This window comes from Arvicola amphibius, chromosome 2 (genome assembly GCF_903992535.2).
Source record: "Arvicola amphibius chromosome 2, mArvAmp1.2, whole genome shotgun sequence".
Classification (NCBI taxonomy): Eukaryota; Metazoa; Chordata; class Mammalia; order Rodentia; family Cricetidae; genus Arvicola; species Arvicola amphibius.
This window is the reverse complement of record NC_052048.2, coordinates 17,228,481-17,252,904: the sequence shown is the minus strand read 5'-3', so window position 1 is coordinate 17,252,904 and position 24,424 is coordinate 17,228,481. Positions and strand designations below refer to the sequence as shown.

Here is a 24,424-nt window from a genome sequence, read left to right as displayed (position 1 = left end):
TGGCAAATGTTCCCTCTAAGCCTGATATTCTCCAAGAACCAGGAGAGGACCTGGGATTGCCTGCTGGCCAAAAGCTGTCTCAATTTTTTGCTCATCTATTCCTCCAAGATCTGTCTAAAGGCATTTCACAATTCAAGGTAACTGTTCTTTAACAGGCTTCATAGTCCAGCATTAACAGGTTTCAACCTTCAGAGTTTCAAAGTTCTCAATTTCCTCTAATGGCCTTCTACCAGTTCTCTTACAGGTTCCTAAGAAAGTTCTATCGCTACACCAAAATCAAGTCTGGTAAAATCAAAGTTTTTTTTTCTTTCAGAAACATGGCATTTATTATATATTAATCAGCTACTCTTGAACATGAGTCTTACCCTGAAGTGGGTGATAAGCATAACTAATATCTCAATTGTTAACTTTTACCCCAATTCTAGGTTTTTATCCATTAATTCACTCTTTGATTCATTCTTTTAAGATATAATAAAATAAAATCTAATATGATAAAAACAAAAGAAATCACATATCTTTGGACAGCACAAACCTATAGAAGAAGAAAAAAGTCCAAGAGAAAGAACAAGAATCAGAGACCCTCTCATTAACATACTCAGGAATCCCATAAAAACCCTAAACAGGAAGCCATAATATGTATGCAGAAGACTTAGGGCGGACTCATGAAGGTCCTGTGTATGCTGCCTCCTTTCCTACGAGCTCATATGAGCTTTGATCATGTTGATTTGTAGGGTCACATTCTCTTAAATCCAAGGTTTTTAATTTTCCAGTTTTAAGCATATTTTTCAGGTTACTCCTGCTGCCTAAGCCAAGAACAACCTACAAAATGTTCCCATTTGAACAGGAGAAAAGCAGAAAGGTAGAGTGAAGGTAATAGACAAGAACTTCTGGCTGATGAATGAAAACAGTTTTTAACCTTGCAAATGATTTTTCAAAATAGAATTATAGACCATATTTCTTTTATGTCTAACAGTCCAGACATCAATTTGGGTTCTTATGACTACAGTATTTATAAATAAGAGTAACACAGATCCAACAATGTCACTAAAACCATTCTTTGTATTTCTACTTTGCTGCCGGAGGACCTTCCGCTTCTTCAGCCAATTGCCGCTGAAGTACGAGCCCATTGTGCCGCAGGAGCGCCTTCCGCTCCTTCAGCCAATGGTGCTGAAATACCATCCCACTGGGGCGTGGTCTATTTATCTTTAAAAAGAGCGGCAAGCCTTGGCCATCTCTCTTGGTTCGGGCGCTTAGTTCCGGCTCCTGCTCCTTTCCTGACGGTGTTTCGTGAGTTTTACCCCCCAAAATAAATATCCCTTTAAATACTAACTGGTGTGGGATTGTTTTTGCGCATTACTACTTTAGATAGAGGAAAAACAACATTTGAAAAAAATGACTGTCTTGCAAAAATAAAAGATGCTGTGGTGTTGATCAAGCAAGACACTGAAAGGAATGACTACTGTCCAGGAAATAGTAATAATTCTGATAACTATTACACTTTTCACTGATGCTGTGTAATGTCTATGTGTATCTCACTCAGGATAGTGTTTTCTATTTCCATCCATTTGCATGCAAAATTCAAGATGTCATTGTTTTTTACCACTGAATAGTACTCTAATGTGTAGATGTGCTACACTTTCTTTATCCATTCTTCCACTGAGGGGCATCTAGGTTGTTTCCAGGTTCTGGCTATTACAAATAGTGCTGCTATGAACACAGTTGAACAAATGCTTTTGTAGTATTATTGGGCATCTCTTGGGTATATTCCCAAGAGTGGTATTGCTGCATTCTGAGGTATGTTGACTCCCAATTTTCTGAGAAACCACCACACTGATTTCCAAAGTGGTTGCACAAGTCTGTGTTCCCACCAGCAATGGATGAGTGTTCCCCTTACTCCACATCCTGTCCAGCATAAGCTATCATTGGTATTTTTTATTTTAGCCATTTGACAGGTGTAAGATGGTATCTCAAAGTTTTTTTGATTTGCATTTCCCTGATAGCTAAGGAAGTTGAAGGTGTCCTTAAGAATCTTTTGATCATTTGAACTTCTGTTAAGAATTCTGTTTAGTTCAATACCCCATTTTTTAATTGGGTTATTTAGAATTTTAATGCATAGTTTCTTGAGTTCTTTATATATTTGGAGATCAGTCCTTTTTCTGATGTGGAGTTGGTGTGGATCTTCTCCCTGTAGTCAGACTGATGACTATCTTGAATATCACCATAGAAACTTAGTCCGGCAATAGATGGAGACAGAGTCAGAGACCCACAACAGAGCACTGGACTGATCTCCCAAGGTCCAGTTGAAGAGCAAAAGGAGGGAGAATATGAGCAAGGAAATCAGGACCATGAGGGATTCACCCATTGAGACAGTGTGCCTGAGCTAATGGGAGCTCACCAGCTCCAACTAGACTGGGAATGAACAAGAATGGGATCAAACTGGACTCTCTGAATGTTATTGACAGTTGGGGCAGACTGAGGGGCCAATGATAATGACACTGGGATTTGTCTCTACTGCATGTACCTGCTTTTGGGGATCCTATTCTCTTTGGATGCATACCTTCCTAAGTCTGGATGTAGGGTGAGGGTCTTGGACTTCCCACAGGGCAGGATGCCTTGCCCTCTGTTAGCACTGGAGGGGAGGTGGGAGGGAAGTGGGAGGAGGGGAGGAAGTGTGAATTTTGATTGGTATTATTTTTAAAGTAATAAAAAAGAAAAAACATTTAAAAAATATGTCTTACAGCTCAGTCTGAAATTCTTTATAGTTGGTAAGGAAGGACACATTGAATTCTCATGTGTTGTCACCAAAGTAAAAATACACTTATTTGCATGGTTGTCATGCTCTGCATTCTGTGTATATTAAGTCGACTTACCTTTTTTCTTTGTCAGGAATATTAGAGAACTCTGACTCAAATACCAATCAACAAAATCTAAACTTGCATGTAGAATAATAATCTCATTAAATACACCATACATACATAAGAACACACCAGAAACACTAACACAAAGCTCTCATTTATTTAGATCCAAATACCTTACACATTCCACTTTAGTAATTCAGGTTTATCACTTACCATTTTTATGTTACAAAACTTACAGTTGTCTTAAGTGAATCCAACTATACACTAAGAATACTCTTCATTCTCTGAATGCCTCTTGTTAGTCAGCTGCTTACCCTACCAGGATAAAGGAGCCTGAGACATTACTGGTTTCCTCCATTTGTACCAGAACTGTATCATTCCTGAGTGTGGACATCAAGGCAAATGCTGAATGATACATTGTGCAAATGGAGACTGCATGTTTATTTCCCAGCTACCTCAAAATAATCACAAGAAGATATACTAATTACAATACTATTTGGCCAATAGTTTAGCCATATTTTTAGCTAGCTTTTGCAATTTAATTAACCCATAATTTTTGTCTATGTTTAGCCACGTGGCTTTTTCTGACTAAGGCATTCTTATCTTGCTTCCTCTGCATAAATTTTTGAGCACAAAAGTTCTTAATCTGTTAAACAATATGGATATGATTAAAGCTATGGCTTTGGTTGCTGACTCCACCCCATTCCTTAGCTTTTTGAGAATATAGCTTTATGGAGGAGGTACTAACGGGAACCATGTTTATTGCCACAACTCTGTGCAGTTTTAAAGATTCGTGCCCCCACCAAGAAGCCTGCTGCTAGATGCTCATACACACCTTTTAACTGTTTGGTAGCAGAACCTCTTAAAAGAGCTATAAGTGTTTTGCCACTAATGTTGAGACAGGTAGGCTTTCTTAAAGGAGCTTTGCCTCTGCTCACCACCAGCAAACAAAACCTACCAGAGAAAATACGGTAACCAGGAAACTACACTTGACTCTGTTTTGTATGTCTCAAGTCTTTTTTAAAAGCCTTTTTTCAGGCTTTATGTCTAAATTCTTGTCAAAAGTTTGGTCACCATTATGTAAATGGAGACTGTACTTTCATTTTCCAGCCACCCAAACCCGAATAATCACAATGAAACTATATTAATTAGACCATTGTTTGGATAATTTCTTAGGCATATTCCTAGCTACCTCTTACATTTTAAATTAACCCATAATTTTTGTACCGTGTGGCTTAGTACCTTGCTTTATTGAAGCGTTCTCACCTTGCTTCCTCTGTGTCTCACTGATGACTGCTTTTCTGCCTTTTCTTTTCCCAGATTTCTCCTAGTTTGGTTGTCCTGCCTTTCTTTTTGCCTGGCTACTGGCTAATCAGCATTTTATTAAACCAATGTGAGTGACAAATATTTATACTGTACAAAAGCATTATCCCATAGCATATACTACATAAATAATCAGAGTCAAAGGAAGACATTAATGTTCCCCAAGAGCTAGGGGTAATCAAAGAATCAATAAGGGAAGTTGCTAAGAATAGAAGCATAAGCAGACTATCACTGAATAGATCAAAAGGTCCTCCTGATATGGACCCTTCCACAACAGAGAGGAAGAAGACAAAAAATGCAAATGCACAATAGGTGACGCTATATAGTATGCTGCTACTTGAACTTCAGGATCCCCTTTAGAAAAGTGATGGAGTTGTACCCACTGGAACAAAGTAACACTCACCCTAGGAGTATCCTTGCTCTACACCTTCCACTCTGGACAATAAATATTTGAGGTTCCATCTGTGCAACAGTTCCTGGAAAAGCCAATCTTTTTTTGACAATCTAAGAGTGACACCAAGAACAGTGCCCACACATTTCATCTCTAGAGCAAAATGACAGAGTATTTATCCAAAAGGGCTATTCTCTTTATGATTTCCTTATCAATCATGGAAATTTTGTCTTCCTTACAAATACAAGTATCTATTGATAATGATTATGTGTTATAGCTTATTAATTACTGACAATAATTACATCCTCATTATTGCAGCCACTCATAAATTTCATTTGACTTATAGAAAACATTTTAAGTGTTTTCGACACATGAAGACATGAAGACTATATGGCAGTCTTAAGGTTCCAGTCATCTTCCTTCATTCTGCATGTTTCTAATTTCTTTGGAACATAAGTGCCATGGTTGGGTCTTTTACAATGGTTTCTTACTACTGAATTTCATAATTTAATGTTACTTCTTAAATTATCTTGTGTATATATATTCTGCAATGATCCCTGAGCCATGGGTGGAAGGAGTGTAGTTATAGATGTCTATCTATGGGTAAACATTCCACATTCTCATAATTTATTATGGAAACACAAAATGAACAGAATAGTAAAAACAATCCTTAACAAACAAACAAAAAAAAAACTTACGAGAAGTATCACCTATCCAAACTTTTAAGTTTTGCCACAAAGTTATAACAACAAAAATGCCATGGCATTGGCTGAAAACAGATACATTGATCAGTTGGACAGAATTGGCCATCCGTATATAAGCCCACACTCCTACAACTGCATGATTTTTTTTAATAAACAAGCCAAAACACACACTAAATAATAGAGAATGTCTTCATAAAATGATCCTGGTTTGAATGGATAAGCTATGTATAAAAAATGAAACTTGGTCCTTATATTCCACCCTGCACAACGCTAAACTTCTAATGGATGAAGAACTTTAACATAATGCCTGATACCCTGAACCTGACAGAGGAGAAGCAAAAAATATTTTTGACTTGATTGGCAAGGAAAGGGGCTTTTAGAACAGAATTCAGGTAACTAAGACCAACAATAAATAAAAAGAAATCATGAAAATATAAAACTTCTACAGAACAAAGGGCACCATCATCAAAGTGAAGAGGCAGTTTATAGAATGGGAAAAGGTATATCAGCCATACAGTTAACAAAGATTTAATGCCTAGAATATACATAATATGTACTCTTAACCACTGAACCATTTCTTCACCACCATATATATACTTTTACTCTTTTCTAAAAGCATATTGATTTTCTTTCTGTCTTTTTCTTTGTCTATTTTTGACTTTGAACTATTATTCTTTTTGCCTCAGCTTTTTGAGTATCTGGAATTCCATGGTTATGCAATCAATCTTTCCTAATATTTTTACACATTTATTCAAGTATTTTTAATACTCTTTTTATTTCTTTCTCATCCATGTAACAATGGTATATAAGATACAATGTGATAAAATAAAATGGAAAATATTAAAATATACAAAATATAAAATATTGCACTGTGTAAATTAGTATATAAGTAAGTTTATGGTGTTGGAGCTCTATGAGATCAAGGATATCTTGGTCTACAGAGTGAGTTCCAGGACAAAGATACATAGAGAAACCTTGTCTCAAAAAGCCAAATATTAAAAATAAAAGAAATAGCAGTTAAAATAAAGCCACTTAAAGATGAAAAACATACAGAGAATCTAGATACTATATGTTATTATGTTCTCTTTGAATTGTTTGAATGCTGAGGAAGGAGCAACAGCTGCTAAAAGATATTTGTTTATAAATGTTGCTGAGTAATCTAAGATAGGTATTTTGAAAATACCTTGACTTCAAAATTGAAGTCAAACAGTATGTTACTTTAGAGAAGAGGACTTTCTTTTGTTTCCACAGGAAATGAGAAACTATGGATTCATCCTAAAGTAAGAAAAATCAGGTTTGATCAAGGAAGACCACCTGAGAAATCTCCGGTAGGAGCAGATGGCCCAGATGGTAGAGTTCTATATCCAGAGCAGATTCAGGATGTTGCCTGAGATGATCAAGCCTCACAGGATACTCCAGTCAGGAATTGATCATAATTCTAAATTTTCTTTAGGCCCCATAAGATTATCAGTGCCCCAACCAGACAAAAGTAGCCTGGAATACTATGCTCACATTTCCAAGAAATGGACTATGGATATTTTCCTTTGTTTGGTCACCACAGAAAAATAAATAAATAAAATAAAATAAAAAATAAAAACAAAAGAGGGGAAGTGGTACAGGACAATGGTCTGTATTCTGTCAATTACATTTTAAGTAAATGCTGACTGTCCAGCAGCCAGGCAGAAAGTATAGGCAGGACAACCAGACAGGAAATAGAGTCAGGTCAATGAAAACAGGAAAATTCTGGGAAGGAGGGAGCCCATTCCTCTAGAATCCTGCCCAGACACAGAAAGAAGTAAGGTGTGACTGCCTCACTGAAAAAGGTTCTGAGCCATGTAGCTAACATAGATAAGAATAATGGGTTAATATAAGTTATAAAAGTTAATAAGAAGCCTGAGCTCATGGACCAATCAATTTATGATTGTAGACCTCTGTGTGATTTCTTTGGGACTTAATGATTGCGGGAATTAGGCAGAACAGAAAACCACAGTCAACACTTTTATAGCCATGTATTGATACAAAAATTACTGTCTACTTTTATTACTTATTAACTCATTTAGTGTAGTGAGGAGCTGCGGGCCGGCTTTTCGTCCTGCCTGGATCCCACATGGTTAGCTTATGCCCCGAAATAACAACACACAAATTGTATTCTTTTAAACACTGCCTGGCCCATTATTTTCAGCCTCTTACTCACATCTTGATTAACCCATATCTAATAATCTGTGTAGCACCATGAAGTGGTGCCTTACCGTTTAGTTTCTAGCATACGTCCATCTTGGGCTGGAGCTTCATCGTGTCTGGCATCTCTCTGAGGAGAGGCACGGCAGTCTGCCTAACTTAGGAGAGGTGTGGCATCTTACTGATCCTTCTACCTCACTTCCTCTTCCTGTTCTGTCTACTCCACCCACCTAAGGGGCGGTCTATCAAATGGGCCAGGCAGTTTCTTTATTAGCCAATGAAATCAACTCAAACAGAAGACTCTCCCACATCAATTTAGAAATTTCTGATAGGACTGGACTCATTTCTGTATCCTATCTGAGGTTATCCATCACACTTTGGTGTGAGAAGTTCTTCTATCTCTGTGTTGTATTTATTGGTTAATGAATAAAGAACTGGTTTGGCCTATAGCATAGGAGGAGGAAGGTGGAGTCAGAAAGATGCAATGGAACCATTGCCAGAGTCAGACATGCTGAAACTGTGCCAGAAAGTCACTGCTACATGGCATACACAGATTAATGGAGATGGGTTAAATTAAGATGTAAGAGTTAGCCAATAAGAAGGCAGAGCTAATGGGCCAAGTAGTGTTTTTTTTTTGTTTTTTGTTTGTTTTGTTTTGTTTTATTCATGGTTTATTTTTTTATATTTAAAAATTTCCATCTCCTCCCCTCCTCCTCCCACTTCCCTCCCCTCCTCCTCCCCCTTTCCTCCCCTCCTTCTCCTCCTTCCCTCCCCTCCCTTCCACCCATACCTCCCCTCCCTCCCTCTCAAGGCCAAGGAGCCATCAGGGTTCCCTACTCTATGCTAAGACCAAGGTCCTCCCAACTCTCCCCAGGTCCAGGAAGGTGATCGACCAAGCTGAGAAGGCTCCCACAGAGCCCGTCCATGCAGAAGAATCAGAGCCCAGCGCCATTGTCCTTTGCTTCTCAGTCAGCCCCCACTGTTGGCCACATTCAGAGAGACGGGTTTGGTCGCATGATCCATCAGTCCCATTCCAACTGGAGTTGGTGATCTCCCATTAGTTCTGTCCCACTGTCTCCATGAGTGAACGCACCCCTCTCGTTCCTGACTTTCTTTCTCATGTTCTCTCTCCTTCTGCTCCTCATCAGGACCTTGGGAGCTCAGTCCAGTGCTCCAATGTGGGGCTCAGTCATTTTCTTCATCTATCGCCAGGTGGAGGATCCCTCACGGTCCTGACTTTCTTTCTCATGTTCTCTCTCCTTCTGCTCCTCATCAGGACCTTGGGAGCTCAGTCCGGTGCTCCAATGTGGGGCTCTGTCATTTTCTTCATCTATCGCCAGGTGGAGGTTCTATGGTGATATGCAAGAAATTCATCAGTATGGCTATAGGAACTGGCCTTTTCAGGCTCCCTCTCCTCAGCTGCCCAAGGAACTAACTGGGGGCGTCTCCCTGGAAACCTGGGAACCCCTCTAGGGTCAAGTCTCTTGACAACCCTCAGGTGGCTCCCTAAATTAAGATATATGCTTCCCCGCTCCCATATCCACCCTTACTGTATCCCAAGCATCCCATTCCTCCAAGCTCCCCCCCGTTCTCCCCTTCATACTTTTCTCTCCCCATCTTCCCTTGGCCGTGTCTCGCCCAACCCTCAAGTTCCCAATTTTTGCCTGGCGATCGTGTCTACTTCCAATATCCAGGAGGATTACTATATCTTCTTTTGGGAGTTCACCTTCTTATTATCTTCTCAAGGATCCCAAATTATAGGCTCGATTTCCTTTAATTATGGATAGAAACCGATTATGAGTGAGTACATCCCATGATCATCTTTTTGGGTCTGGGTTACCTCACTCAGAATAGTGTTTTCTATTTCCATCCATTTGCATGCAAAATTCAAGATGTCATTGTTTTTTACCGCTGAGTAGTATTCTAGCATGTATATATTCCACAGTTTCTTCATCCATTCTTCCACTGAAGGGCATCTAGGTTGTTTCCAGGATCTGGCTATTACAAATAATGCTGCTATGAACATAGATGAGCAAATGCTTTTGTAGTATGATTAGGCATCTCTTGGGTAGATTCCCAATAGTGGAATTGCTGGGTCCTGGGGTAGGTTGATCCCGAATTTCCTGAGAAACCGCCACACTGCTTTCCAAAGTGGTTGCACAAGTGTGCATTCCCACCAGCAATGGATGAGTGCACTCCTTACCCCACAACCTCTCCAGCAAAGGTTATTATTGGTGTTTTGGATTTTAGCCAATCTGACAGGTGTAAGATGATATCTCAAAGTTGTTTTGATTTGCATTTCCCTGATAGCTAGGGAGGTTGAGCATGACCTTAAGTGTCTTTTGGCCATTTGAACTTCTTCTGTTGAGAATTCTCTGTTCAGTTCAGCGCCCCATTTTTTAATTGGGTTAATTGGCATTTTTACCGTCTAGTCTCTTGAGTTCCTTATATATTTTAGAGATCAGACCTTTGTCAGTTGCAGGGTTGGTGAAGATCTTTTCCCAGTCAGTAGGCTGCCTTTGTGTCTTAGTGACAATGTCCTTTGCTTTACAGAAGCTGCTCAGCTTCAGGAGGTCCCATTTATTCAATGTTGCCCTTAATGTCTGTGCAGCTGGGGTTATGCGTAGGAAACGGTTCTCTGTGCCCATTTGTTGTAGAGTACTTCCCACTTTCTCCTCTATCAAGCTCAATGTGTTCAGATTAATATTGAGGTCTTTAATCCATTTGGACTTGAGTTTTGTGCATGGTGATAGATATGGATCTACTTTCATGCTCCTACAGGTTGACATCCAGTTATGCCAGCACCATTTGTTAAAGATGCCCTCTTTCAGCCGGGCAGTGGTGGCGCACGCCTTTAATCCCAGCACTCGGGAGGCAGAGGCAGGCAGATCTCTGTGAGTTCGAGACCAGCCTGGTCTACAAGAGCTAGTTCCAGGACAGGCTCCAGAGCCACAGAGAAACCCTGTCTCGAAAAACAAAACAAAAAAAAAGATGCCCTCTCTCTTCCATTGTGTACTTTTGGCTCCTTTATCAAAAATCAGGTGTTCATAGGTTTGTGGTTTAAGATCCGGGTCTTCTATACAATTCCATTGGTCAACTTCTCTGTTTTTATGCCAATACCAAGCTGTTTTCAATACTGTAGCTCTGTAATAGAGTTTGAAGTCAGGGATGGTAATGCCTCCAGAAGTACCTTTATTGTATAAGATTTTTTTGGCTATCCTGGGTTTCTTGTTTTTCCATATAAAGTTGATTATTGTCCTCTCAATCTCTGTGAAGAATTTTAATGGGACCTTGATTGGGATTGCATTGAATCTATAGATTGTTTTGGTAGAATTGCCATTTTTACTATGTTGATCCTCCCAGTCCACCAGCAGGGGAGATCCTTCCATTTTTCTGGTATCCTCTTCAATTTCTTTCTTCAAAGACTTAAAGTTCTTGTCAAATAAATCCTTCACTTCCTTGGTTAGAGATACTCCCAGATATCTTATGCTGTTTGTGGCTATTGTGAAAGGTGATACTTCTCTGATTTCCCTCTCTGCTTCCTTATCCTTTGTGTATAGGAGGGCGACTGATTTTTTGGAGTTGATCTTGTACTCTGCCACGTTACTGAAGGAGTTTATCAGCTGTAGGAGTTCTTTGGTGGAGTTTTTGGGGTCGCTTATGTACACTATCATATCATCTGCAAATAATAAAAGTTTAACTTCTTCCTTTCCAAATCGAATCCCCTTGATTCCCTTATGTTGTCTTATTGCTATTGCTAGAACTTCAAGCACTATATTGAAGAGATAAGGAGAGAGTGGACAGCCTTGTCGTGTTCCTGAATTTAGTGGGATAGCCTTGAGTTTCTCTTCATTTAATTTGATGTTAGCTGTCGGCTTGCTGTAAATAGCTTTTATTATATTTAGGAATGACCCTTGTATCCCTAATCTCTCCAAGACCTTTATCATAAAGGGGTGCTGAATTTTGTCAAATGCTTTTTCAGCATCTAATGAGATGACCATATGGTTTTTTTCCTTCAGTTTATTTATATGATGGATTACATTGATAGATTTTCATATGTTGAACCAGCCCTGCATCTCTGGGATGAAGCCTACTTGATCGTAATGGATAATTTTTCTAATGTGTTCTTGGATTCGGTTTGCCAGTATTTTATTGAGAATTTTTGCGTCAATGTTCATGAGTGAGATTGGCCTGTAATTCTCTTTCTTGGTTGAGTCTTTGTGTGGTTTAGGTATCAGGGTAACTGTAGCTTCATAGAAGCAATTTGGCAGTGACTCTTGTGTTTCTATATTATGAAATACCTTAAGGAGTATAGGTATTAGGTCTTCTTGGAAGTTCTGGTAGAATTCCTCATTGAAACCATCTGGTCCTGGGCTCTTTTTGGTAGGGAGGTTTCAGATAACAGTTTCTAATTCTTCGCGACTAACAGGACGATTTAGAGCATTTACCTGGTCCTGGTTTAACTTTGGTATATGGTATTTATCTAAAAAACTGTCCATTTCTTTTACATTTTCCAATTTTGTGGCATACAGGCTTTTGTAGTAAGATCTAATGATTCTCTGAATTTCCTCTGTGTCTGTGGTTATGTCCCCCTTTTCATTTCTGATCTTATTAATTTGTGTGTTCTCCCTCTGCCGTTTGATTAGTTTGGCTAAGGGTTTGTCAATCTTGTTGATTTTCTCCAAGAACCAGCTTCTTGTTTCATTGATTCTTTGGATTGTTTTCTGTGTTTCTATTTTGTTGATTTCTGCCCTCAGTTTGATTATTTCCAGTCTTCTACTTCTCCTAGGTGAGTCTGCTTCTTTTTTTTCTCCAGAGCTTTCAGGTATGCTGTTAAGTCACCAATGAGTGCTTTCTCTGCTTTCTTTAAGTGGGCACTTAGTGCTATGAACTTTCCTCTTAGCACTGCTTTCATTGTGTCCCATAGGTTTGAGTATGTTGTGTCTTTGTTTTCATTAAATTCAAGAAAGACTTTAATTTCTTTCTTTATTTCTTCCTTGACCCAGGTGTGGGTCAGTAGTTGACTGTTCAGTTTCCATGAGTTTGTGGGCTTTCTGGGGGTAGCATTGTTGTTGAATTCTAATTTTAATCCATGCTGATCTGATAAGACACAGGTGGTTACTAATATTTTTTTGTAACTGTGGAAGTTTGCTTTGTTACCAAGTATATGGTCAATTTTCGAAAAGGTTCCATGAGCCGCAGAGAAGAAGGTATATTCTTTCCTATTTGGGTGGAATGTTCTATAGATGTCTGTTAAGTCCATTTGGTTCATTACCTCCATTAAGTCTTTCAATTCTCTGTTAGGTTTCTGTCTGATTGACCTGTCCATTGGCGAGAGAGGAGTGTTGAAGTCTCCAACTATTAGTGTGTATGGTTTGATGGCTGCCTTGAGTTCTAGAAGTGTTTCTTTTACATAAGTGGGAGCTTTTATATTAGGGGCATAGATATTCACGATTGAGACTTCATTCTGATGGATTTTTCCTGTTATGAGTATAAAGTGTCCCTTTCTATCTCTTCTGATTGATTTTACTTTGAAGTCAACTTTGTTGGAAATTAGTATGGCCACACCCACTTGTTTCTTAGGGCCATTTGCTTGATAAACCTTTTCCCAACCCTTTACTCTGAGTAGGTGTCTGTCTTTGTGGTTGAGGTGTGTTTCTTGTAAACAGCCAAATGTTGGATCCTGTTTTCGTATCCAGTCTCTTAGCCTGTGCCTTTTTATAGGTGAATTGAGTCCATTGATATTAAGTGATATTAATGACCAGTGGTTGTTAACTTCGGTCATTTTTTGTAGTAGAGTTTGTGTGTTTCCCTTCTTCAAGTTGTGCTGGTGAAGAGTCACTAGATGCCTGAGTTATTGTGGGCGTTGTTGGACTCCTTGGTTTGTGATTTTCTTTCTATTACTTTCTGCAAGGCTGGATTTGTGGCTACGTATTGTTTAAATCTGTTTTTGTCCTGGAATATCTTGTTTTCTCCATCAATGGTGAATGCAAGCTTTGCTGGGTATAGTAGTCTAGGCTTGCATCCATGTTCCCTTAGTGTCTGTAGCACATCTATCCAAGCTCTTCTGGCTTTCATGGTTTCCATTGAGAAATCAGGTGTAATTCTGATAGGTTTCCCTTTATATGTTACTTGACCTTTTTCCTTTGCAGCTCTTAATATCTGTTCTTTATTCTGTATGTTTTGTGTTTTGATTATTATATGGCGTGGGGATGCTTTCTTTTGATCCAGTCTATTTGGTGTTCTGTAGGCTTCTTGTACCTTCATAGGAACATCCTTCTTTAGGTTGGGGAAGTTTTCTTCTATAATTTTGTTGAATATATTTTCTGGGCCTTTGAGTTGTAATTCTTCTCCTTCTTCTACCCCAATTATTCTTAGGTTTGGTCTTTTCATGGTGTCCCAGATTTCCTGAATGTTTTGTGTTAAGAATTTGTTAGATTTGTTTAGTTCTTTAATCTGTGAATTTATTTCCTCTATAATATCTTCAGAGTCCGAGATTCTTTCTTCCATCTCTTGTATTCGGGTGGAAATACTTGTCTCTGAAGTTTCTGTTCGTTTACTCAGAGTTTCCATTTCCAGTCTTCCCTCAGATTGTGTTTTCTTCAATAGCTCCATTTCATTTATCAGGTCTTGTACTGTTTCCCTTACCTGTTTGATTGCTTTTTCTTGTTTTTCTTGGGTATCTTTGAGAGATTTATTTATTTCGTCTACCTTTTTGTTTGTCATCTCCATTTCTTTATGGCAGTTTTTTACCTCCTGTTTAAGGTCCTCTATTATTTTCATAAAGTACTGTTTAAGGTTGGTTTCTTCTATATCTTCTGGGGTAGGGAGTTCAATTCTTGTTGTTTCGGGATGTCTGGATTGTGGTGATGTCATGTTGCCTTTCATGTTGTTGGAGGAGCTCCTGCATTGGCGCCTGCCCATCTCTTCCTTCAAAAGGAGCCTGGAGGAGCTTGGTGTCCTAGACCAATCTTTGCTGTGACTGAAACTGGTTGGATCTCCTCAGTGCCAGAGGAGGACCTATTCCTTGCGTCACAATCTGAAGAAGCCCGCACTCCCTTGCAGGAATCCTCAGACCTGCCTGGAGGCCAGAGTCTGACCCCTTTGGGTGGATGGCCTTAGGACAGGAGCAGGACACCTGAAAACACTAGGGAAGGCTTGGGAGAGGCAGGTGCGGGAGAAACAGAGACAAGCCTGCAGAGGGAGCTGGGGGGAGGGGGTCTGTGCTCTCTTCCAGGACAGGTTGCCCCAGGGTCCGCATTCACTCACCAGTTCAGATGGAATGTCAGTGCACAGGATCAGGGATTCCAGGCAGCCCAGGGTTGCCTCCCGGACAAAAGGGCCAAGGTGGGGGCAGGGCGGGATGGAATATCACACAGCGAACCTGGCAGCACAATCTGAAGGAGCCCGCACCCCTCCGCAGGAATCCTCAGGCCTGCCTGGAGGCCAGAGTCTGACCCCTTTGGGTGGATGGCCTTAGGACAGGAGCAGGACACCTGAGAACACTAGGGAAGGCTTGGGAGAGGCAGGTGCGGGAGAAACAGAGACCCAAGCAGTGTTTTAATTAATATAATTTCTGTGTGGTTATTTTAAGGTTGGGCAGCTGGGGACTAACAAGCAGCTTCCTCCAACAACACTTTTTTTTATTATTGTTTAGTAATTTTCTTTTGTAGATTAATAAAATTTCTATTTGTCTTTTATCCTGTTTCTTTATTGAGGACTATATTAGCTACATTATTATTCAGTAAATAAGACACACTTGAATATCCCAGTGAATATTCTTCAGATATTGTATTTTTCAATTTTAGTAAAGAATTTCTATTTGGCTGCTTGTGAACTTTATGTAGAATCTCAGGATGAGTTACTTACCCTAGAAAAGATACCAAAAACAAAATGAAGAAGAAGGAATTTAGTCTAAGTCTAGTGTAGTAAAACAATGAATTTATTGAGGTTACACATTGGAGCATGGTTAGAATTACTAACAAGAGCATGGTGACTCAAGCTGGCTACATCATTGAAAACCCATCCCATCAATATACCAAATCACTTGCAAATTTACAGGCAGGTTTGCCAGTTTCCTTTTTTTCCAGCAATTGTTATACTTACAATTTCATTTAATTTCATTTTTAAGAGTCATATCACTACGTAACCAGCAAAAATATAATTAAAAATAGTACTATAAATAATATGTACATAATATGATTTCATATCTAGAAAATACAAGACAATGAGCTTTGGATACAGAATTCATGTTATCTTCTAACAATACATTAAACATTTAATAATACAATAAACTTTTTGTGAATGTTGACTCTGATGGCCACTGTGACAGGATCTACAATTACACAGAAGATGAATTTCTGGACATGTCTGTGAAGGTGTTTTAATTTACAATAATTGAGGTGGGAATATGCACCCTAAGTATAAGCCAGATCATTCTGTTCGCTATAATCCCAGTAGGAATATTACAGAGACAGTTAGCTAAACATCAGTATTGAGCTCTCCTTGCTTCTAAATTGCAGATATAATATGACTATCTTCCTGAACATCATGTTGTTATGCTTTCCCTAGTATAATGAACAGAATCTTCAGCCTGAGCCACAATGAACCCTACCTTCTTTACTTGATTCCTCGCCTATCCTGGCACAACAATTAGAAGTTTAATAAACATTCAGGACATCAAATAATAACAACAATAAAATGACTGAACTTGTTTGAAGACACATTAGCCAGCTTTCAAATAGCATAGAATGAAGATCAAAACTTATTTTCTTGTATGTCCCTTTTCCACCAGATTTCAGGTATGGCTGTTACCAGTTTCTTCCTATAGATATTGGTTTATTCTATGTGTCTTTTACATAATGTATCATGATCCCATTCATTTCTCCCTCTTTATATCTGTCCTCCACGTCAGCACTTTCCACAAATAAAACAAAATTTAACAGAAGAAGGGGGGAAAGAAAAGAAAAAAAGGGAAAAATGTAAACATCTCATGATGGAAGCTGCTATGTGACACAGTGAGTCAAACCGACAATTCCTTTGCTCATTTAAATTTACTTGCAAGTGTTCACGGAAGAGAGACACCAGTCTTGTTCAAGGCCTCTGGTTTCTATTACCCTATCTATTCTGGGTCCTAGCTAGGGTTTTTCCTAGATATCCTGCTCTCTCTTAGATATCCTGTTGTTGCTCTGTTTTGTGGAGGTACTGAAGCTTTGGGTCTGCAAGTCAGCTCCCTTCACATGAACCAGCAAATTATAGATGGGGTGGATGATGGGCTGTACCAAGTTATATCCTTGGGTCTGGGCCTGGGTAACTATAGCTTTAGTGCACCACATGTGAAAGGGGAACAACTCTCCTGACTTTTCAACTTCAGGACAGGTTCACTCACACCTGCACTAAGAGGATTGGCTCTATTTTGGTTTCCTTGTGAGGTGCTGGGCATGCTCTCCAGAGTGTTGCCACTGGTTAGGAGTCAGGGAGAGTGTTCCTGTTCTTATGATCACAAGATCAGCTCTTCCACCTTCCTGGGGCATTGGTGGGTAGAAGGGAGGGCATCACTCCTCAGCTCATGTTACCAGAAGATAGTTGAAAAGTGAGGAGTGCTCTCTGAGACTCATAACTCCAGGACTCGCTCACCCACACCTGTATAACAGAGTTGGCTCTATTGTGCTGTCCTGGCAAGGTGCAGGGTCTGCTCTCCTGAATGCTATAGTTGGTGGGGGTCAAGGAGAGCTCTCCTGCACCTACCACTATGCCAATTTTTCTACTTGCCCCAGGAACTGCTGGGTGAGAAGGACAGCTCTCTTCAGCCCATGGTACCACCAGAAAGAAGGATAATGGGGACAGTTCTCCCATGCTCACAATTTCAGCGCTGGCTAGCCCACACTTGTATTCACATTGGCTCTATTTATTGTCCTGTTGAGGTGCACAGACTGCTCTCCTGAGTGTTGCAGCTGGTAGGGGTCAGTGTTGGATATCCCATACTTACGACTTCACAAACATTTCTCCCACCTGCCTCAGGCATTGATGGGAAGGGAGAAAAGCCTCATTTCCTCACCACCAACAAACAGATGAGTAATGCAGACAACTCTCCCATGCCCACAATTTTAGGACTGGCTCTCTCACAATTCCATTAACAGGCTCGGCTCTATTGTGCTGCCTTGCTGTGGTGCAGAGTCTGTTTTCCAGAGTTTTGTAGCTAGTGGGGAGCAGAGACAGCTCTCCCTTTCTTGTTGCCTCGAGGACAATTCTCTCTATTGTCTTATGCATTGATGGGTAGAGACTGAAGGAAGGTAGCTCTCCCCAGCCCATACCCCCATGTGGGAAATGGGAGTAGGCCTAGATCTCTCATGATCACATTCTTAGGATTGGCTCACCTGTGCTATCATCAACAAGATGGTCTCTGCTGTGCTGCCCAGATAAAGTGCAGGGCAAGTTTTCCCATGTGTTACTGCTGGTCCAAGCGTCAGCTCCCTCACCATCTCAGCCTACTCCCTTCCTCTCTTGTCTCTTCAGATATTCCTCTGTCCACAAGACTTAAACCATTCCGTGTCTCTCTCACCATGCCACATACTACATACTGTACCTCTGTTGACACTGATAGTATCCATCTGGCTTGTGCTTCAAGGTAGCAGGTGGGCTCATGTTTTCTTATTAGAGCCTGCCATAGATAGCCACAGGACTCCATGTAGGTCTCCTTGTCTTATACTGGTCACCCTGGTGGTGGGCTGAGTCATGCTTCCTCATCACAAAGAGAGTGCCCATTGCCCAGTGACATAGACTTCTGCTTGGTGTGTTTGGCTACATGACTTGGGATGGGGAGTTTCTTTAGAATCTGGTCAGGGGTCAGGAATAGGATGTCCCTGGCCCATGGTTGGTTGGGTCCTGGCCATTCTGTAGATATTTTATTTGAAAATACTCTTTCTTACAGGGACATTCTTCTTGCTCTCAATGAAATCTTCATGCACCGATAGATACATTGACTGTCTCAGAATCTCAACTTCTACACATGAGAGACAATACCACACAAATGTGAGTGCTAAAGAGTTAGAGGTTCACAATGACAAAGTACATAAATACTAAAATATCTTTCTTTAATGGCTATTTATTATAATATGCACATTATATACATAGTTTCTCATAGAAATATCTCTAAAATATACACAGAAAATATGTTTAACACTTATTTTAAATTAATGAATAAATGTGATTTGTTAGAAAAGAAAACCTAACCAGTCAGAAACCACCAGTCTGATTGGATTTGCTTGAGAAAATAAGACTTGACTAAAAAAATCTTTGTTTCTAAATATTCTTCTCTCTTATTCTCTCTCACTTTTTAGCTTGGTACCCTTCTCCTCATCAAATTTATTCAATTTAAATTATTCAGTTTTTTGATTAAATTTATATATTTCACATAGTGTATACTTTTCCATACAGTTAAATCAAAGTAGCTAATTAGCAAAAGTTCATGTTAAAAACACACTAGTCACCCTAGATCATGTCAAGTTTATATTCCTGTGGTTGCCTATTGTTTTCTACCTTCAAAAATCATATGTAAATAATCACATAAGTAAAGAAAGAACATGAATTTCCTTGCTGTGATAGACACCTAAAACGCTATTGTGATTCAGTGTTTTTTAACATAAATACTAAAATAGATTTTATTGAATATATGAAAACTATATAGAAAAATACATTGTATTTCAAGTGACAGATATGTTCCAAAATTATTGACTTTTATATTACATAATATAGGAAACTTGAGAAAGATTAATACATTTCTTTAACTTTCTAAAGTTACATATGTAGAAATTGGGCTAAATATATGCCCAAGTCTACATATCAGCTCTTATCTTATTCTTGACTATGATCTTATATTATAGAGTTAATCACTTACATTTAATAATTTACATATACTTACTTGCACATATGTTTTATGGATTACTCAACAATCATATTAAAATTGCAGAGCGTCTATTAAGGGAAAGAAAAATTGCATTATAATGATAGTACGAGTTCTAATATAAGGTTCATTTTCACATCATTCCTTGTATAACAGCATACATTCTTTCTTATTTTCTATATATTTACAAAATGTTTAGACAATGCTTGATATACAATAAATTTTCAAAGTTTACAGAGTTACAACTAAAAGATAAACAGGAAGAAAAAATATAAATACGCAGAATTTCTTATATACAGGTCATCCTCTAGAATACTGAACAAGATCTCTTACATTTCCTAAGAACCCAAGAATTGTAACATTTAGCTTGCACCTCACCCAACACATCAAGGACAGAAATCTTTGTCTCAGCTTACTGTTTCCCAAAATCAAGACATATGAATGGCCTGAAGGAAAAACAAGTCCAGTATCCACAGAAAACATATGGGCTGTATTTTTATGATGAGGTTTATTGTTCCAAGACTGAAAGGCAAGTGCCAGAAAGAAAACAGTATATAGTAGCAGGAAGGCAACCACCATTTGCAGAGTCTTTATGTGGGCTGTGATGTTGATGTTTTGGAAGCCTTTGGCATTGTTTTGTATCTTCTTCAAATGTCTCCACAGGGAGAAGATGATCAAGAAAAAGGTGATCAGAGACACAGTAAAGGGTATAAGTGTGAACATAGTGTTGGTAAGTAAAATAAGTTTATAAAGTTGTGAATTACTTGTTATAGAACTGTGAGATGTGTTCAACTTATATCGATCAACCCAGACATCTATATATGTGTTTATGATTATAATGTTTACAAAGACGATGAGCAGAGACACCATCAGTGTCACTGAAACCACAGTTTCCACTCTCCACTTTAGGTAAAAAAAAAAAAAGAGAGCTTGAGAAATTGGATATCTTGAGAAAATAAAAGACGCTGAGACATGTAGCAAGCCAGTTGCTAAAATGATTAGTCAGTATCCAGGAGGCATTAGTTATTCTGATTATTTTTTCAGTTCTCAATAAAGCTGGAGACAGTGCAGATATCAATATGATTGAGATTATTAACAATAGAAAAGCTATCCTGGAAATGGCCAGAGCAGTAAGGATCTGATCCACAACAGAGATCTTTCCTATCTTGACCCAGCCCCTGATGTTCACCAGTGCCATGAATGCATTTCCTAAAATTCCTACAATAAACTCCACACTTAAAATGATTAATAATGTGGCCTGTAGAACATCACTCATTGTCATCAAAAGAATGCTTCAATTTCTTCTGTACTTTTGAAGACTTAGAAATGCAAACTTCTTCTAAAATGTTGTGGGTTTCCTCACTCTTGAAATTATATAAAAATCAGTGTGTTATGAAGTCTCCTATACAATATCAAACAATCTTTAAAATTCATTCATGGTTTCTTTCATAATTTTTTCTTCACAGACATAATAAATCATCCAAGGCAGCCCAGCTTAGCATCTAGCAGATACTGTGTATCATATACACAAGAACCTGGCTTCCTGTAGTTTGTGATGAGAGAAACACCGAATCCCCAGGTACTGCCTTCAAAATAAAAACATATTTACTTCCATTGTTTTTCCAGTTTACATGTTGAATAGTGACTACCAGCTACTAATTTCTGGACAAGCAAAGTTATATGATTTTAACTAATAGAAGGCAATAATTTTTAAATTGGTAAAGGAAATAAGAACTTCATTAAATACATAAAAATGTATACATATAAGATCCTGTAATTTTTTACAAGATTTGTTTTATGATCTGTCACTTACCTTCTAATATGTCAAAGAATTTATTTCATAATTGCTCATACCTAGAAGCTGATCATTTGTCTTTTAATAAACACATAACACACACTAATGCATAAATATTCATATCTTTGCGTTACACCCCATTCACTCTCACTTTATTAGCTCATTCTTATCATTGACATTCATTTTCCATCTAACTCATGCTTAGTACTGTGATAGTTATTAAGATATGGTATAGAATTGTTTTCAAGTATAATTGACACAAAAGGTAATATGTTCTGTTCACTTGTAACTATTTCATCTGTGCATGCATACAATTTGGAAATATTTCTCTTATGCTACTAAATAGACAATAACTCTACATAAATTCATCTACACAACAAGAATTCTTCTCCTTCTCTGTGTCTCCCTGGTTCATACATCTGGCTCTCTATCAGCACCAAGGAACATCAAATATAATTCATTTCCCTTTATTTTGCTCCAAAATCTACTCATTTCCTTCAGTGTAGGCATCAGGGCAGATAGGGATGTTTAGGTAAGCCAGGATATGAAGCCTGGCATAATAACATTCTTCAGGAGCTAGCAGATAGTCAAAGAATCCATAACAAAGTACAGAAAAATGAGTGAGGATATCAGAAAAAGACATAACAAAAGCATGCAACTTTGTTAGAGTGATGCACTTTTGTGTCTTCAGTCGAGTACTGAAGAAGCTATTGCAGGAGAAAAACAAGTCTGAAATCTGTGTAGATTATGTGCTGAGATCCGGTCTCAAGAAAACATATGTTTTTAGATTTCAAAGAGGCAGAATGCTGTTTTGCATATGAAAGATGCACCACCACCTCAATCCTGTGAGGCAGCCTTGAACAAAGAAAGTGAGCCCAAACTGCCTTGAGATTTCTCACAAATGCCCAACATCCCTCAGACAGATATACTGGGATCATAAATTAGCCAAGTTATTGAAAGTCTTAACGGGTAATTGATAAGAAATAGAACCATGAGCATACCATCAGGGCAGCAATAGAAAGGTCCTCCTTGCCTGGCTCCTGTCACAAAGCAGAAAGGAATTAAAATACAAAAGAATGCAAAGCATCCCAGGGTGGGGCTGTATGGAGAGGCTGTAGGTGTAGGAACTTCAGTGTCTTTTGGAACACTGACCAAAATTATGTGTGCTGGAAGAGAGGGACACTCACCCTTGTTGCTTCCCTGACCTCTGCATTGTCACTTCTATATTTAAAAAAATAAATAAAATAACTACTCAAAGGCTTAATATAAATGGGTGGCAGATGGCTAAGACTTATTATTAGTTGGCACTTAGATTTAAATTAACCCATATATTTTATCTATGCTTTGCCACACAGTTTATGGCTTGTTACTTCATTTTATGCATGTCCTACTTCCTTGGCAGCTGGTTGGAATTTGGCTTTCTTGCCCAGCCTTATTCTGCCTGATTATAGGCCAAATCAGATATATATATATATATCTATATATATTTTATATATATATATATAAAATCAGTCAATGAGAAAAATGCATATTCATAGCAGACAGAAAGACCAAACCACAGCATATTATCAGGGAAATGTGAAGAGTGAATAAATTTCTGCATGAACAGAATTCTCAAGCCAAGAGGCACAATAAACCCTACCTACTTTATTTGATATCGTGAGTATCCTGGCACAACAATTAGAAGATTAATAAGCTTCCAGGGCATCAAACAACAATAAAATGACTGGACTTGTTTGAAGACAAATTATCCAGCCTTCAAATGCCATAGAATGGAAGGACAAAAAACTCATTTTATTTTATGTCCCTTTTCCACCAGATTTCAGATATGGCTGTTACCAGTTTCTTCCTATAAATATTTTTTATTCTAAGTGTCTTTTACATCATGTATCTTGATCCCATTAATTTTCCCATCTTTTTGCATCTGTCATCCACTCCAGCACTTCCCCCAAATAAAGCTAAATTTAAGAGAAAAGGGGAGGAAAAAAATTAAAAAGGGAAAAATGTCAAAATCTCATGATGGAAGCTGCAGTGTGACACAGTGAGTCATACTGAAAACTCCTTTGTTTATTTATCTTTAATTGCAAGTGTTCATTGAAAAGAGACATTGGTTTGGTTCAAGACCTCTGCTTTCTACTACCCTATTTATTTTAGGCCATAGCCTAGATATTCTGCTGTCTCCTAGATATCCTGTTATTGTTCTGTGTTGTGGAGATCCTGAAGTTTGGCATCTGCAGGTCAACTCCCTTAACATGGTCCAACAGATTATAGATGTGGTGGATGATGGGGTATGCCAAGTCATATTCTTGGGCTTGGACCTAGGTAACTATAGCTTTGGTCTACTACATGTAAAATGGAGACAGCTCTCATAAGCATACAACTTTGGGACAGGTTCACTTACACTTGCACTAACAGGCTGCTACCCTACTTAGGTGCTAAGCCTGCCATTCAGAGTGTTGCAGCTAGTTGGGGGTCAGAGAGAGTATTCCCATTCTTATGACCACAGGATCAGCTCTCCTATCTTCTGTAGGTATTGATGGATAGAAGGGAGGTCATCATTCCTCAGCCCATGTCACCAGAAGATAGTTGAAAAGTGAGGAGTGCTCTCCCGTACTCATAACTCCGGGACTCACTTACCCACACCTGTGTAACAGAGTTGGCTCTATTGTGCTGTTCTGGCAAGGTGCAGGGTCTGCTCTCCTGAGTGCTATAGTTGGTGGGGGTCAAGGAGAGCTCTCTTGCACCTATGACCACTATGCCCATTTTTCTACTTGCCCCAGGCATTGCTGAATGAGAGGGCAGCTCTCTTCAGCCAATGGTACCACCAGAAAGAAGGATAATGGGGACAGTTCTTCCATGTTCACAATTTCAGGGCTGGCTAGCCCATACTATGTTCACATTGTTGGCTCTATTTACTGTCCTGTTGAGGTGCACAGACTGCTCTCCTGAGTGTAGCAGCTGGTAGGGGTCAGGGTTGGGTCTCCCATACTTATGACCTCAAAACCATCACTCCCACCTGCCTCAGGCATTGATGGGAAAGGAGAAAAGCCTCATTTCCTCACCACCACCAACAGATGAATAATGGGGACAACTCTCCCATGCTCACAATTTTAGGACTGACTCTCCCACAATTCCATTAACAGGCTCGGCTCTATTGTGCTGCCCTGCTGTGCTGCAGGGCCTACTTTCCAGAGTTTTGCAGCTGGTGGGGAGCAGGGACATCTTGCCCTTTCTTGTTGACTCAAGGTCAGTTATCTCTGCTGCCTTAGGCAT

At 39.0% G+C, this 24,424-nt stretch overlaps 1 protein-coding gene across 1 annotated transcript; it reads right to left on the bottom strand.

The window, feature by feature from the left end:
- Positions 1–15: 15 nt before the first annotated feature.
- Positions 16–23,914, bottom strand: LOC119806538 (taste receptor type 2 member 140-like). The gene is given in 5 exon segments (XM_038318313.2): positions 16–114; positions 19,735–20,277; positions 20,279–20,614; positions 22,153–22,191; positions 23,789–23,914. Coding segments are annotated over 5 exon segments (1,143 nt in total).
- Between the last annotated feature and the right edge of the window lie 510 nt (positions 23,915–24,424).